The following is a 16,393-nucleotide window of genomic DNA, read 5'->3' as shown; positions in this document are numbered from 1 at the left end:
GCGGACACAGCGAGAGATAGAACACAATGTGGTTCACTGCACCGTGAACAATGAAACACGCTGTGCCGAGCGATCACTGGTGATATCTGTGAGTTCATGGGATACAGGAGAGAAGAAGGTGATGAGCGAGAGACAGATGAATCAGGACCTCTCTTCCTGTGCCAGCATAGACGGGGCAGGAAAGTGAGACAGACTGCCAAGCCCAACCTATTTCCTGCATCCAGGTTGGACTTTCAGGACAGGACAGGACAGGACAGGACAGGACAGGACAGGACAGGACAGGACAGGCCAGGACAGGGCAGGACAGGACAGGCCAGGACAGGACAGGACAGGACAGGACAGGACAGGACAGGACAGCCTCACACGCTCTCTAATGCCCCAAAACTCAAAAGTAATCATTCTGTGCATCTTTTAATGTTTCCCCTGACCCCCACCATCTAGCCCAAGGGACTCTAGAGTGCATTGGGAAAAAGGGTGTCAATGTGTTTCTGTGACAAATAGTACTTTTGGACTTTGCTTGCAATAGTGCCTTCATCTACTGTCGGTGTGTGTGAGTCCGTTTTCTACTTTGATTTTTTTGCGTCGTGCACGTGCGAGTGTGAATGTGCAAAATCAAACTCCACTTTTACATCGACTCTCTCATGTCCGTGTGTGTCAGTATAAAGTGTGTTCTTTGGATTCTTTTCAAAAATCAATCCACTCGCAACAAAGGAAATTGTGCTAATAGGAGGAGAGGAGGAGAGGAGGAGAGGAGGAGAGGAGGAGAGGAGGAGAGGCTGTAACACACACAGAGAGAGAACACGAGTTGAATCCTAATGTGCATGTTTTGTTGTGATGAACGTCATATTGTCTGTGTCTCTCTGCCGATGCTGCCCTCGCTGTTTACCAGAGTCAAGGAATTCAAATTGGGTTCCGTCAGTTCAGAAAAGTAATTTTCTTCATAGCTGTTAAAAAAGAAAAACAAAATTAGCCACGCTAGAAGCAAAGGGGACGGCGGTCAGGAAGTTTGGAGGAGAAAGGCTCATTTGTGTCTCAGAACAGATTTATACTTTACTCTATAAAGTACTTCTATATTTTAGAAATAAGAAACTGTTATGAGATGAAACATAAGTTTCAACCACCCGCCCTGCCTCAGTAATGTCCTTACAGTCCTTTACTGAGTAGTACACCTGAGTACTTGAGCCATATTTAAAGATTAATCGCAGCAATATCACAGGAAAAACTAAACGTTTTGCTTGAATAAAGTCATGATAAGAAAGTTGTGATATTACAAAAATAAAGTTGTAATATTATGAGAAAAAAGTTGTAATATTATGAGACTAAACCCTTTTTCAGATGAGAAAGTATTTTGCTATTTGTAAAATCTATACAAAAGCATAACTTAACATGATTCTCCACATCTGTTCGTGATCAAAATTTTTACTTTGTTCTCATAATAGTGAAAGTTCCCTGTTTCAGCTGGCCTCCCACTCTGTGGTGGAAAAGGAATGTGTTATGAATAAGTTGGATTTTACTTTCATATTGAATGAACTGAAATTGAATTCCTCCTCCTCCATCCCTTCTCCTCCCTCCTCCTTCCTCCTCCTCCTCTCCTGGGCATCACTCTTTTCACTCCACTTCCCCCGTCTGCGTGTTTTTTATTTTTTAAATGCTTCCATCACTCCTTCGCTCTTCCGGCTCAACTCTTCCTTCATTTACTTGCCACCTCGCCTCCCCCTTGACATCCATCAGGCGATGTCAGCAGGGAGTTATCACTGCACGTCACGAGCACGCGATCGGTTTCCTGTCCCGACTCGAGGCAGCGATCCCTCCCGCCGCCTGTCGATCCATTAGCTACCGTTTCACCTCAGGGTGTCTGCTATCCGTCTGCGGGCTTCTCCTCCTCCCTCTGGCTCTGCTCTAACCCTCTAAGCCCAAAGTGGTCGGACTGCACCTCCCTTTTTGTGGCCACCACTTCCGTTTCTCATGCATGTAGCCGACGTTGACGTACAACTTTACACGTTAGACCTGCGCTGCACCCTGAGGTGTTGGGGGAAATCAAATCAAATCATGGTCCTGTACAGCTCACTGTGTGGGACACGTAAGCTAATGCTGCCAAGGTTAGAGGTTTGATTCCCTGTGAAGAATGTATGCACTCACAGGCACTGTACGGGATTCTAGCACACACCAAATAGCGTACCGTGATGTTATTAAGTCGAGGGTGAGGGGGGGGCACGTCCACTCTACTGCTGCTGTCTGCCCTGATTGTCCTCCTTGTTCCCATCGTGCCCCCTGTTGCTGCATCTGTCCCTTCCGGGGAAGCCTTACTTGTCTAATGCACTAAAATCAAAGGATGCCACGCAGAAACCCCCCACCCTACCTCTGCTCCGCTCACACTCATCTAAAAAAAAAAAAAAGAACCATCCTTCCTGTAGGAGTAGGTCAAAGTTAGTGTCGTCCGGTGAAATGAAAACATTGAAAACCAGCCCTGAGGACTTAGTGGCTGTCGTGTTGGATGATTCTGCAGCTTCACAGAGCAGGGCAGTGTGTCCACAGTGGGACAGAGTGTAAAGATCAGGGGCCGGTCAAACACCAGCCATGACTGTAGCTTACACTCATCATGTCATGTACAGTCTTTTTAAAAATCAATATATTTCTGTTTGGCCGACAAAAGCGGTATCTCTCCTAATCCCATATTGTCCCTCTGATGGTGTGGACATCGATTTGAATCAGCAAAAGATAGATTACAAAAAAGGCGTTACACTTTTTTTGTGGGGACTGAGGTTATGATGAGACTATGCTGGATCTATGAGACCCACACTCTCTGAGCCCCATGGGCCATTGTCTGACGATGAATTATCCTCTGAGGGCAACCGTTTCACAAAATCTTGTCCCTCACCTGCAGATTCTGCTTGTTCATAGGTGAGGACATAACTGTTTATTGTATGTATATAGATTATTTGCCACAACCACAATATTTCCCCTAATTTCTCCAAATTATTGATATTGGAGGTTTTGCAGAATCGCCCAATATCGACAGTTTCAAGCTAGCGACAGGGTTACAAAGGAAAAAAAAACTGCAGAACAAACATGACACTACATTTCACATATTTACTGCTCTACTGTTCAACCAAAATACCTTCCTCATCCTCTTCACCTCCCGACTCAACCAAAAGACCTTCAGCCGCCGCTTTGCATTCACATCTCAGCCAAAACCGCGAATTCAGGCGGCGTCACGCCTCCGACACTGAACTGTACAGTAACCTCTCTGTACTATATCTGCTCCGTGTGTGGATGCATAGGAGCGTGTGGGTGCATGTACTGTATGTATGTGTGTGTGTGTGTGTGTGTGTGTTCGAGTTTGTGGTCTACGCCTGCGCCTCAATGTGACTGTCCGGTGAATGTGCAGCATGCCGTCATGCACGAGGCTGAACTGTAAAATGTTGTACCTGCATGTGGTGACTGAGAGCAACAACGAGACGTAACAGAACACTGGACCGAACCAAACGCTGGCTTCAGGTCTCATACCTGGGAACGAGCCTCCGAGCTCCTAGGGGGCGCTGCAACTCAACCCTGCCATTGTTCAGGATCTGTACCGGTGCAGGGATTTAAAAGACGATGTTGAAATTGTTGTTATTCAGATTCAAGCCCAAACTCAACGTTATGCTCAGTGCGAAAATAATTCTATTAAGCAAAAGGAGATACAGTAATTCTCTGGACTCAATTGGAAATGTCCCAGCTCTTAATGTGGTCTCGCCCAGGTATGGGAAGCTAAAGGCTCCATTTGGAAAGGGGAGTTGAACATGTAGCAAACACATCGGGTGTGGGAGCGACTCCTCTCACATCGACCCTCCGCCACTAACAGTAACTATCTACTTCCTGAACATCCCTTTGTAACGATCACATCCTCTGCAAGCCAAAGTCCACAATCTGTGTTTACTGTCCACGTACAGGAGGACGGCAGATTCCTCAACACTTAAGATACAACAGAGCTAATCTTCCTGCTGATAAGCGACTAACCAGAAGAAGACGGTCTTTTTCTCTCTTCTCTCGTAGTGCGATGGTTATTTAAAAAATAAAAATCCTAGTTGTATTTCTTTGAACGATTGAAAGAATTCGTTTGGACTCATCCAGCGGCCGATATGACACGGAGGGGAGGGGGGGGGGGGGGGGGGGGGCAGAAACAGTACGACTCTAAAAGAGGAACGAAAAGAAGAAGTATTTTTCTACAGCTGTTTTGCTATCCTCGGACCCTCCCGGGGAAGGTGTGCACAAAAGGCCAGGGCGGAGTTTAATCAGCCGTCACTCTGTGTCCTTTAGTTCTTTAGTTCTGTGGAGGCCCTGGGAGAGAATCTGCTCAAGATATATTTTTAACAACCGTAGTCTAAACTCCTTTGTAGATCTTAATCCTCTCCTTTTGAAGGATTTCGAAAATAGGACCGTCAGTAGGACTGTAGAAGGTCAGGGTGTGAGAGAACCACAGAAAACATGCAGAAACTATTTTAATACAATTCTATAAAGGGGGGATATACAAACGTAATCGATATAGCGCCGCACCGCTGCTTTTAAAGTCGTTGATTTAGTCTCGGAGAAGACGCGCCATGTTCTTCCTGTGCTCTGTGCTCGCTGTGGCCGAGTGTCCAGTCAGTGTGTGTCCGACTCGTTGAGATTGGCTTCTATATGCAACTCTAGATATTCGTTTTTTCTCTTCTGTATATTTTGGCACAAAGTTGTATAATGTCGTTTTTTTTAATGTTTTTTTTGTTTGTTTTTTAAATGCTTTCTTCCATACGTGTGGTTACTCTGCTCCTGAGTGCACTGTTTTTTGCTGAGTTGTTGATATTGATTTCATGCAACAATGAAAGTTATAAATTGCAAATATCAAAAAAAAAAAGCGTCCTCGTTCATTCACACACAAAGACGAATACACAAATAACACGATCACGCAATTGTATCATTTACGTTTTAGGGGGAGAATATGGTTTTGAAATGAGAAAGACCCACATGATTTTCTTCAGATCTAAAATACAAGGTCAAACCTCATTATATGTGTCATCAGAAAGTTTATAACCTGCTCTAAAAAATATAACATGTACATAAATGAATTGCATTCTGTTATGTCAAGTGTCAGCCAGGATTTCTTCGGACAAAAATCACCAAACACACAAACTACGTCTGTGCCGGGATGTCAGAGATAGTTAAAGGGAGAAAGTTAGAAGCTCACTCATCAAGACGCTCAGAGGTGAACCTGGGGGGGAGGGGGGGGGGGGGTATAAAGCAGGTCCTCATGGTTATGGCCTCTCTCTTGTATGAAAAGTGACAAAGGTTTTGTCCAAGTTGCCAGATTTTGTCGCCAGAGGGTCTGAAAAGTTGGTAAATCGAGTGACAGGAGAAATACTGAGTGGTTTTATAAAGAAACTGATTGTCCCAATTCCTTTTGAGCTAGAATGGCTCCCAGTAGAGGGCATATACCAACCTAGGACTAACAGTCCCCCTCAAATTCAACCAAGCTGCACCAAATTCCACGCACTCATTGACATCAGTCCTCTAAATATGGCTTTTTAAATTAGTCCCCTGGAAAATATGTATAAACCACATCCTCTGTTTGGTTGTTTTTGTGTAATCTTGCTCACAAACCAACAAACAGATGAGGGTGATCACAAACTCTTGGTGGAGGAGCAGAGCAGTGACCTATGGGGAAACTGTGTCATCCTGCACCAGAGTAAGTCCGTCTCTCAGTCAACGACAACATATTGTGTTTCTAAGACTGACCCTGCTGTTGGGGTCTTTTATGGAGGTCTAGCAAAGTGCTTGTTGGGGCTGATGAGCTAAAAATTAATTTGACACACAACAGCAGAGCTACGTTGTCTTTTTAGTGTTGACGGACCTCAGGAGGAGAATTATCTTTGCTTGTTTTGTTTTTCTGCAGTTTAGGATTTTATTGTATTTGGGCTCAGCAGTGAGAAAACAGAGTTGTTCTGCTTAAAGCATCTTCACGTGCAGGGCCTCTGCAGGAAACCAGGACAACATGAACAACCAGTGGGTTTTACAGGTGTTTGGTGCAGCAGGTAGCAAGTGGTTGTGAGTCAGGATAGTGACACACAGTGTGCATGTTGAGCTAAGCTAACAATCTGCATACTCACTGCCCATGGGAGCGGTGTTTCACAATCACCTCTGATGATTCACACATGCATCATTTCAATGGCGTTGGATATAAACTCAAAACACATCTAACCCATAAAAACAAAAAGTTGTTTTGAGCAAACTCTTGTGTCTCTCTGAAACTGGGAGAAATACATCATTTAAGGAGGAGGAACCACCCCCCCGCCCCCTCCAGCAGCCTGGAGCTACAATAAACCAGAGCACTACTGTGTTTTGATAGGAGGACTTAACGTTCACTCCCTTTTCACTGAGAAACTCACAGCTCAAAAAGTGTTGCTGTGTTTTTTACTATGTCCAGCTTTCACAGAGACACACACACGCACGCACACACGCACAAACGCACACAAACAACACAGACACAGACGGTGAGAAGGGAAAAATTCATGGCAGTTCTCCCAGTGTTGCTGAGTGGTATTCTGGGCAGAAGCAGAAATAGACAGGATGACGGACCGTGCATACCCGAGAAAAGAAAAGAAAAATACTTAATCCATAAATAATTGCTGTAAAAGATTGAATATCAGGGAGTTACAAGGCCGCTGTAAAAGAAAAACAGATTTCAAAACATCTTACACAACTTTTTATGTTGTCGTTGTTGACACACAGCGACTACGCAGCAACGGTTCAGCAAATCCTATCACAACACTACAAGTTCCGTGTCAGCAATTCAGGACAGCTTGGCTGCCCACAGCCCGCCCACTGGTCTCCTGTGGACTGGATGGCTCCAAGCCTGGAACCGCATCACATTACAGGGAATGCACACAATGACATGATCATACACACACAGACACACACACCTGCACACACAGGCGGGCCAGGAAATTCAGAGATACAGTCTAAACTGACAGAATGATGTGCGTCTGATTCTGTGTGTTTTGAAGATAAGCCGAGGACAATGAGACCACATAATGTTTCCAGAGTATCGTGTAATATCTGAGACGTGACTTGGTGACCTTGATCTGAGCAGGGAAGCTACACACTGGACAAAATAATCTCTGCATGTGTGTGTGTGTGTGTGTGTGTACAGACCCATAGGGACACACTCTTCTTTGATGACCTAACTCAAGGTCAATGAGTCACATAACAGATATGACACAGTAGCGACAATTTCTCCTTGTTCTCGGCTTAGTTTAACACAAACAATAACACAACACACACACACACACAATTGCTAATCGTGCATTTTCCAATCTGCATTAAAAGGAATAACAAAGTTGTTCCTGTATCCTCCCCTCCTGTTTCTAGTGTGTGACGTGTAAACATCTTATCATCTCCCTGAGACAGACTCCAGACAAAGGCAGTTTTTTTTTTTTTTATCATATCTTTTTTATTGTATAAAATCAAACAATAGCACATCGGTGAAACAATAAATTACCAGCTAACACTGCTTACACGTGTAGCCGAGGTGGAAAGATCCAGTTGGAAATACAGGGGGTTCCATCTGAGCCGTTCAGAGCACGTCTGAGAAAAACTGAACATTCAAGTCATCGCGTTCCTTCAAGAGAAGCTAATCTACATAATACTTCTTTTTTTTAAATTTTTAAACGCATACAAGTGGAACACAGAAAACGTTACAGGTTAAGCTGCTGTTTTGTCTCTCGGTCGGTGTCCACACCTAAAGCAAGAGCATGTTAGTCAAAGATGAATGTGTAATGTTGATTTTAGATGATGAGACACGAATAGGAAATGACTGATCTGGACAAAAGGTGAAAGTTTTCTCTAGTAAGTTATTGCTGCCAGGTCAGTGCTCATGTTAAGGCTCTAATGCAGACTGTAAAACATTTAAAGCAAAAAGCTCTCCTGGGATTTTAACCTCCCATCATTCAACTTGTCTTCCTGGAGAAGCTCGATAAAACCAATGACACCTTTCTTTTTATCAGTCACGAAGCAAAATGCACCATAGAGTTGTTTGATAGGAATGACAAAAATAAAAAATACACAATGTTAACACTGTCATACCCTGCTCTCATCAAAATGACACATCAGGATTTAAAAACGTAATCATCAACGAAGCCGCTCATGAGATTTCACCTCGATAGATGCGTAATAGAAAAATAGAAGTGATATAGAAGATCGATGTTTCAGTCCACGAGACCTCAGGTGATTAGGAACTTCGTGGTTTGAGTCCACACTCGGAGGAAGACGAGCTCTGAGGTGGACACAACAATCCACTGATGGAAAAAGAGCTCCAACAAAAGCAGGTCTGTGTGTGTCTGGATGTGTGAGTGTCTCCTTTCTGTGTGTGTTTATGCTCATCCATGAATTTCCCCTTCTACTTTAAACCAACATGAATGAGTGTGTGAACGTGTCTCCTCTCACAGCACAGGTGTGCATCTAATACTTCTTGTGTTGAATGTGTGTTTGTTTGCCCCTTGTGTATCGGTCTCTATATACAGACTATAGCTACAGTCCCCCTGCACTTCCACGAGGGAGCCACCATCTCCCCCCGGCTCAGACGTGGGCGCTCTTGGCGTGATTGGTGGAGGGGGCGGGTGGCTGGTTGCCGCCCCCCTGTTTGGAGTAGTAGAAGCGGTTGTTCTCCTGGTAGGAGGAGGAGGAGGAGGAGGAATCCGCTGTGCAGCAGGTGAGGATGCAGCCGCCCAGCAGGGAGAAAATAGTGCCCACCCAGCCGGTGTAGAGGGAGAAGCCGAAGGACATGAGGCCGTGCTCCTGGTGAGCTCCGATGGGAAACCAGACCGTGGAAACCATACCGCACAACGCTGAGGACACAGAAAGGCTGTTACAATAAGGAACACAAAATAGTGCAACATGAGCACACATATGGAATAAGCTAATTAAATGTGGAAGTAGAATGTATCTGCTGAGACGATTAAAGCAACCTATAGGTCTGATCTTGCTGAGTGTGCATGAACAAACCTAAAGTATCGTATGATGATATTTGAAATGCAAGATGATACTGCTGAATAGAACAGATACACATGCGTGCATAGTGCTAGCGTGCACGGGCATGTTACACAATGACACTCAGGATGCAAAATAGTGCAAATAGACATTTCTTGTGCACATATCCATGTTGTATTGTCAACACACAAAGGATGCAAATATGTTCAGCTAAAAGCACAATCTCTTAATGTGTGTAACTAAGGCTCGACTGGACAGATATTTATAATATTTGATTTAATAAAAAGGTACAGATACATATTGGTAATGAACTAAACTATGACTTCATTCTTTTAACCCTGTAAATCTCCATCCTCTGAGTTTACGTTCAGATAAAATGTGAGTTGTCATCTTATATCAGAACTTCACAATCAGCCTCAATGTGGGAGTGAGGCACAAACTGTCTGACCTGAGTGTGACTGGACTGAAGATAAGATAACAGTTTTGACAATGTCTTCAAACGTTACATTAAGAATAGAGGGAAGCATTTCAAAAAGATAATCAAGCTCTTAAAGAGTTTTATTATGTTTTCATACGCTTCATTGCAGGACTCTAGAGAACCACGCGCTGACACAAAGAATGTGTAGAATAATATTTGGGAGCACGGAGGCTTAATGGTGTTATTAAATATTTGCCTTGAACTACAGAGGAAGTGCTTAGCCTCGTCCAAGACCTGTACAAATATTGAACTCCCCTGACAGGGACACATCTCCTGTAGTACAGCTTGGATCTCTGCCAGCGGGGCCTCAGAGGCCAACGCAGGACAACTGCCTGAAGTCAATTTACAGGCGAATACATTTTGAATACTGCACTATAATGGGGGGGGGGGGGGGGGGGGGTGACAGGAAAGCTTCCCAACGGATGCTTCAGAGGAGCCTGTAAACAAACATAATTAAAGTTGAACTCAAACTAATTGTCGCTGGCATCCTTTCTGCTGCCAGCATGGAGGCAGTGAAGGGCAGGAGGACAAGTGGATTTTAATTTTTGCTGTGCAATTGCGTAAACAAACACACAAACACGCGAAAATCCTAACTGGTTTAAAATTGTTCCTCGGGACAAAATCCTTTAACAGCTTCGGCTAATTTGAACATATGGTGAAGTTTGCGTTCGGGGGATGTAGGCTGCTTTGGAAGTTCAAAATAGTTTTGCTGCGACAAACATGGGGGAGTGGAAAAAGTCAATTATGACGACAGAAAGTTTCATCTGAGGGACACGTGCAATGGAAAATAGTGCAGCGCTGACTATTTTTGAGCAAAGTAAAAGTGGACAATTCCTGGGGGGGCGAGTTTCCATGTGGTGCAGGACAAAAGCAGGGTGTGGATGAGAGTAGGTGGAGGAGAGGAATGTGGTGGGATCTAGGGGGGATGGGTTCAATGGAGCAGGAACATATAAGTTTGTGTGTCTGTGTATTTGTGTGTGTGTGTGTGTGTGTGTGTGTTTGCATATGTGCACACCCCAGGGAGGAAGAAGACAGTCATATCCAACATCCTCTGCTCTCCGCAGCCCGAGAGCATTTGAGGTGGGGTTAGCAAAGGTCAGTGTCAGAAGGTGTGTGTGTGTGGGGGGGGGGGGGGGTATAATTTACATTTTTGTTCAATAGGTTGAGTTGCCCTATGTGTGAGGCTTCTTACCAACTATGAATATGAGGACCCCTCCCAGGATGGTGCGTCTGTTCTTGGAGCTCTGCGGCTCGTTGCCAAGGTTGATGCAGGGCATGGACATGAGGAGCATCCCCACAGCCGGGAGACCCAGGATCGAACCTGTGATCATCAGGGCGCGAGTGGTCTGGATGTAGGCTGTGGAAACACACATATATATTAAAACCTGTGGTCACACTACAATACATAAATACATGAAAATAAATTTAAAAATAACAGCAGAAAAAGAAAAACTTAAATCCTAAAGTTACAACCGAAGTTAAATAAGTGTGTCATTGGTGAATAGGAGCTGTTATAGAAGATTGCACAACATTAAGTCAGAATCCAACTATAAGTAAAGTTTCTTACCTGGCAGTTCCAGGATCTGCGTCAGGGACACGCAGTGGTACAGTCCCGTGGAGATGACGCACTCCGCCCAGGGTCCCTTGGCTCCCAGCTCATCCATCTTCTTGCAGGTGTTCAAACCGTATTTACACATGTTCACCCAGTCGTTGGTGGCCGTCGCGATGATGATGCCCAGCCAGCCGAGGCAGCTGACGAGGAAGCCGCTCAGTTGGAGACACGAGTTCACCATGGCGCAGACTGTGCGTAAAGATCGCTTTAACTCCCGAGTTCAGAAACCGTTAGAAAAAGGGATGAAGCTGAGAAAAGCAGCCCAACTGTGAAATAACAGCCTTAACTCTGATATTAGAAGCGATATTCCACGAGTTCGTCCAGTGTCAAAGTTTACTTTTCCTCTGCCAACTCCGTAATTCCATCAATTTTGCTCAGTTGCGCACTTCAAAAGAATCAAGCCTTCATGTCATCATAGGTTTTTATAGGGGGAGGTTCAGCAGAGGAGAGAAAAACTACTCCAGAACTTCCAGCCAATCAGAGACTTTGCATGTGTGGACAAAAAAAGAAATTCCCTGACTTGTTTTGCTTCTTCAAAAAGTTGGAGCGAAACACTCAGACGCATCAGACGAGTCAGTGAAGCCTCTGCAGGCTGAACTGGGTTTAATGGGAACTGTACTAGGGAATCTGCTGCCATCTACTGGTCAAGGAAGGTAGTAGGAAGTGCAGTACATGCAGTGAGCACGTGTATTTTAGATGATTGGAAAACATGAGAAGAAAATGATCAATTGAAAGAAATCAATTTGAAATCTTTTTGAGTAATTATTAATATTTCAGTTAAATGTAGACTTATGTTAAAGTTAACTCACTCATTCTGCAGATTGGCCCCTTCACTTATTTACTTTGTTTTATTAAACTATTATTTATTATTATTGATCTGCTTTCAAGGTTATAGACAGAAGTGGAGATCTACTTTGAACCACTGTATGTGCTGCTGCATTACTCAATAAAAAAACCTCTATTGACAGACGCTACATGTGAACTTGAGGAATCTGAAGGCGAAGGACACTCGATACTTTTACACCTACAGAAGCATCGAGTGATAAAAGAAACTGGTGGGATTGTAAATGCTGTACGGCAAATGGAAGATGGAGTCTTGGTGCGGGTATCTGCTGTCTACAGTTGGAAGCCCCAAACTATTGGCCACCAGAGACTAAGCCCTTGTCAGACAATAGCGATGGGCTCCGAGATAGCTCGATACACACACACACACACACACACACACGCACACACACACACACTCACACACACACACACACACACACACACACGTATTGAAGCCTGCTATAATTTGCACTCACTGCCGGTACTATGAATCAGCCACTGTGCACTTTGCACAACTATAATCAACCTTTAATTAGCCCCAGAATCCTGTTTCTGTTTATTCTCCTGTCCGGTTGTTTCAGCTCGAATTCAACCACATAAAAAACTCCTGTGCAGCAGGAAAAGTTGCTCTACCATATTTAGCATGGAAGTTGCCTGAGAGCAGCTGTTCCATGTAGGTGACAGTGGAGGTCCCCACATTCAGGAACCAGTGATGTGTACTATACATCACCAACAGAGGGGGACATAGCACAGCAGTGGTCCACAGTTGACATTCAGGCGCTGTAGGACAGAGTGTTTCCCTCTTCCCGTCCAAGCTGGAAGGAGTCGAGTGAGACCCTCCATCACTCGCATCCATCCGGTGACACGGCGGCTGCGTGGCAATCTTTATTTTCCACGGGGAAGACGGAGGAAGAGACCGAGACACACGGGGACGCTTCAGAGAGCTGCACAAGGTCACTGTGTCTAATGGAGTGTTTGGCCCACTTCCTCCTGCTGCTGTAAATTGTCCTGTCAGATTTAAAACTGCAGCGACGCTGTGTCCAACTCTGAGTGGAATCAGACTTTATCTCATGTGATCAACAGGAAAAACAGTTTGTTCTTAATCTATCACAAAAACAACATTTGAGAGTGGGTGAGTTTTATTAAAGTCGGTTGCTCGGATGTTGAGCTTCAGCGACTTGTCTGAGTTCTCCAACAAACAATCTCCAAGTCCCCGACACCGCTCCGGTCGGGACAAACAGGGCAGCCCAGTACCCACGATTATTATGGGAGTCAGACGTCAATTAGGCCGAGCCTCTCACTGCTCGTTAATCAATCAAATCAATCAAATTTTATTTGTATAGCCCATATTCACAAATTACAATTCATCTCAACTGTTGGGCCTGAGTCAAAGCGGATCCATACATGCCTCATGTGTCAACAAAGTGGAAATAACAAATTGAAAACAGTCATCATGAAACGTGGCGGCGTGTCACATCAAGGGGTAAAAGTGACAAGATGCAAACTCATTATAGATCATCGGGGTAAGTGGTTTCAAACCAGTCAACCATGTAAACACTGTTACACTTCATCTCTCCCACCCTTGCTCTGAACCTCATTGATACATCTCACCATGGATGGATGGATGGATAAATGGATGGATGGATGGATTGATAGATAAATAGATAGATAGATAGATAGATAGACTGAGAGCGAAACTAACTGAGAGTACATAGGATGAAAGTGAGCGGGTCATATCCCACCATGATTCCCAGAGCAATTTGTCTGATACCAGAGGAGTAAGCCGGCAAGGGAATTGGAATATCATGCTAATGAAGGGAGGTGGTGGGATTTGAGGCCCCCTGGAGAGCTAACGAGGGGGTGGGGGTGCAGGGGTGGGGTATCGGAACACAGCTGCGCCTTGAAAACAGAGCAGGGCCAGGAGTGAGACGTGAAGCAGAGCGATGGCTCCTCGACCCTTCGTCCTGTCAGAGCCGTCAAGTCGGCCGGTTGAAAGAGATGAGCAGCAGTGACACACTCTATGTCTCCGCAAAGCAAGACGAGTGGTCCAGTTCGGAGGGAGAGGGGGGGCAGGAGAGGAAGAGGAGCAGCGATGGAGGGATCGGAGGAAGAAGGAGGGGTGATGGACTGGCAGGCATCCACCAGATGAGTCATCCTGGCCTGGGGGGGATGATGGGTACTTTTTCAAACATCTGTCAAGTCGCATTCTTTGATTAACGGGAGGCAGAGCCTGAGGAGAGGGGGATCAGTTTATGATACAGAATGAGGTTTCTGTCAAAATGCCACACGACTTCTCTGTTAATGAAAACATACACTGTTCATTTTAACTCTGAAATACACAGAGCAGCGTCTGGTTCCCTCGGTTGGACTATATGTGCACCCGCATTTGCTATTTGCTAACATGCCCTCTGGATTAGTGTTACTCATAATTTGAAACTTAGAAAAATCAATTCAACTTGTCGCTTTTGATTCTTTCCCCTGCGTCAGACGCTATGTCAGTCAGGCTTTTGTGGGTCTGGTGGTCGTTTAACAGCAAATAATTCACCCTGTGTTCTGTGAAGTGTACTGAAGTTCTGTACAGGGTGGATTTCAGTTTAACTTTTTGACTCATCCAGGTTTGAATGTGTGGCATTGTCACTAAACCTCTTTCTTGCAAATGTACTTAAGCTCCGGGCTTCCACCATATTTAAGTTGATTCTTAGTCAAACTGTTGGGAAATTGTTTTAAATCCGCGGCTCCACGCCTGCTGTTAACTTCCCTTGTCTGGATTTTGCATAGACACGACTAAGATGGATTACACTTAAATCTTTTTCCTCTATTGCAATATGCATATCCATCGTTCACACCACTTCCTGTCGTAATGAGCTGGGTACCACCTGTTTGGAAAACATGATGCACTTTCCGCCTGATCGGTTCCGGCTCCCAGTTCATAACTTTAAAGGGACATTAGCTCTTTTTCGTACCTTTAAATAACAGCTTAAAAAATTATCTTGACTGTACACAAACTAATATTTGGGAGAATGGCATCTACATGGACGCCTGGTCATAAAAAAACAAGAGCCAAAGCTAGCAGCTAGCTAGAGGAGACAACTAGCTCGCCATTCTACGTGTGGACAGATCCACCGAAGAAACCGAGGAGGACGTCGTCAGAAGAGACGAAGAAGAGGAGAAGAGAAAGTGACTGAATAAGAAAGCGAACATGAGGGACTTTCAGGGTTTATTATACGAGAGCTAAATGAGGCCAAAGGTTGCAGGAGAGATGCCGACCTGGGGTTGTTGTTGTTGGACAAATAAATAATTAGCATGTTTGCTACGTCTTGGCTGCGTGAAGTGAAGTTCTCGACTCCCTAGAAACCAGGTAAATCCATTTCAATGGAGGTTTTAGCAATTTGATGCACGTCATGCTCGGACATCGATAACTGTGTCAGCTGTTTGCTTGCTGTGTTAGCTTGTATGCTACTGTGCTACTCTGAGCTAAACACAGCGGATGTGCAAATGTATCCCATCCGACGTCAATTGAATCCTTTGGCTCCTGAGTGTTGATGGTTTATTGTCCCTTAGCTTGTCGACACAATGCACGTGTGCACGGCTGTGTGCATGGGGAGGCTGAGACCGCGACAGTGATTCATGCATCTCACCTGTAGGTGGAGCCCAAGAGTAGCCCAAGAGCGAATCGTGCATTGTACCGCTTTAAAACAGCTGATACCCGACAGTTTACTCTTCTTGAGTGTAAGGAGTCATTATGCTGCAGTCGGTAGCTAGTGTCCGACGAGCTGCTCACTGGCTCCACGCTGCTCTCTTGTTTCAGACTGGAGGTGATAGAGTAGACGGAGCCAGTTGCTGCAGTGGGAGAAGAGTCGCGACTTGATTTGTGTCTGCGGCGTAGCAGCCATCACTCACCTCTAACTGTGTTGGCCATTAGTAACAATTAATCTCGACAAACTCTATTGGCCATTACGCTCAATACATCACACCGCACAGACTCTGCTAACTACACAGCACACAGAGCGGCGGCGGTGGCGGCGGCGGTGGCGGTGGGCCCGTCGCTCTGTGGGAGAAGATGAGAGATACATGTGTCATTCCACATATGGCTAAGTGGGAGAGAAAGAGAGTTACAACTGGAAACAGGGAAGGAGACAGAGGCCGGGGGGGAAGGTGATAACTCAGGCAGGTCCTGTGGGACGGAGGAGCCTCTGTCAACACGGCAAATATATTTTCTCTGAATTTGTCATAATAGTTCATTAGTGCTGGGGAGAGATTTACGCTGGCGGCGGGGGGTGAGGAGGGTGGATTAGGAAAAGAAACATTTTGTTTTCTAAAATACATGTTCCTGAAACTCTCATACATAAACATATTTGCAAACCGCCTGACAGTTGGCACTTTACCCCATAAACTTATTTCCATTAAGCCTTAAGTCCCTCCTTCTCCCCCTCTCTCTCAATCCCTCTCTTTTCCCCCCTCTCTCTCTTTCCTGCATT

General features: G+C 45.0%; 1 protein-coding gene across 1 annotated transcript; it reads right to left on the bottom strand.

Moving 5' to 3' along the window:
• Positions 1–7,675: 7,675 nt before the first annotated feature.
• On the bottom strand, positions 7,676–11,673 carry cldn11a (claudin 11a). Its single transcript, XM_053434291.1, has 3 exons — positions 11,046–11,673; positions 10,671–10,835; positions 7,676–8,858 (listed from the first exon to the last, which is right to left on the bottom strand). Exons 1-3 carry the CDS (start codon positions 11,269–11,271, stop codon positions 8,590–8,592), a joined length of 660 nt encoding a protein of 219 aa, XP_053290266.1. The 5' UTR covers positions 11,272–11,673; the 3' UTR covers positions 7,676–8,589.
• Between the last annotated feature and the right edge of the window lie 4,720 nt (positions 11,674–16,393).

This window comes from Pleuronectes platessa, chromosome 11 (genome assembly GCF_947347685.1).
Source record: "Pleuronectes platessa chromosome 11, fPlePla1.1, whole genome shotgun sequence".
NCBI classification, from domain to species: domain Eukaryota; kingdom Metazoa; phylum Chordata; class Actinopteri; order Pleuronectiformes; family Pleuronectidae; genus Pleuronectes; species Pleuronectes platessa.
This window is presented reverse-complemented; position numbering and strand designations above follow the sequence as displayed.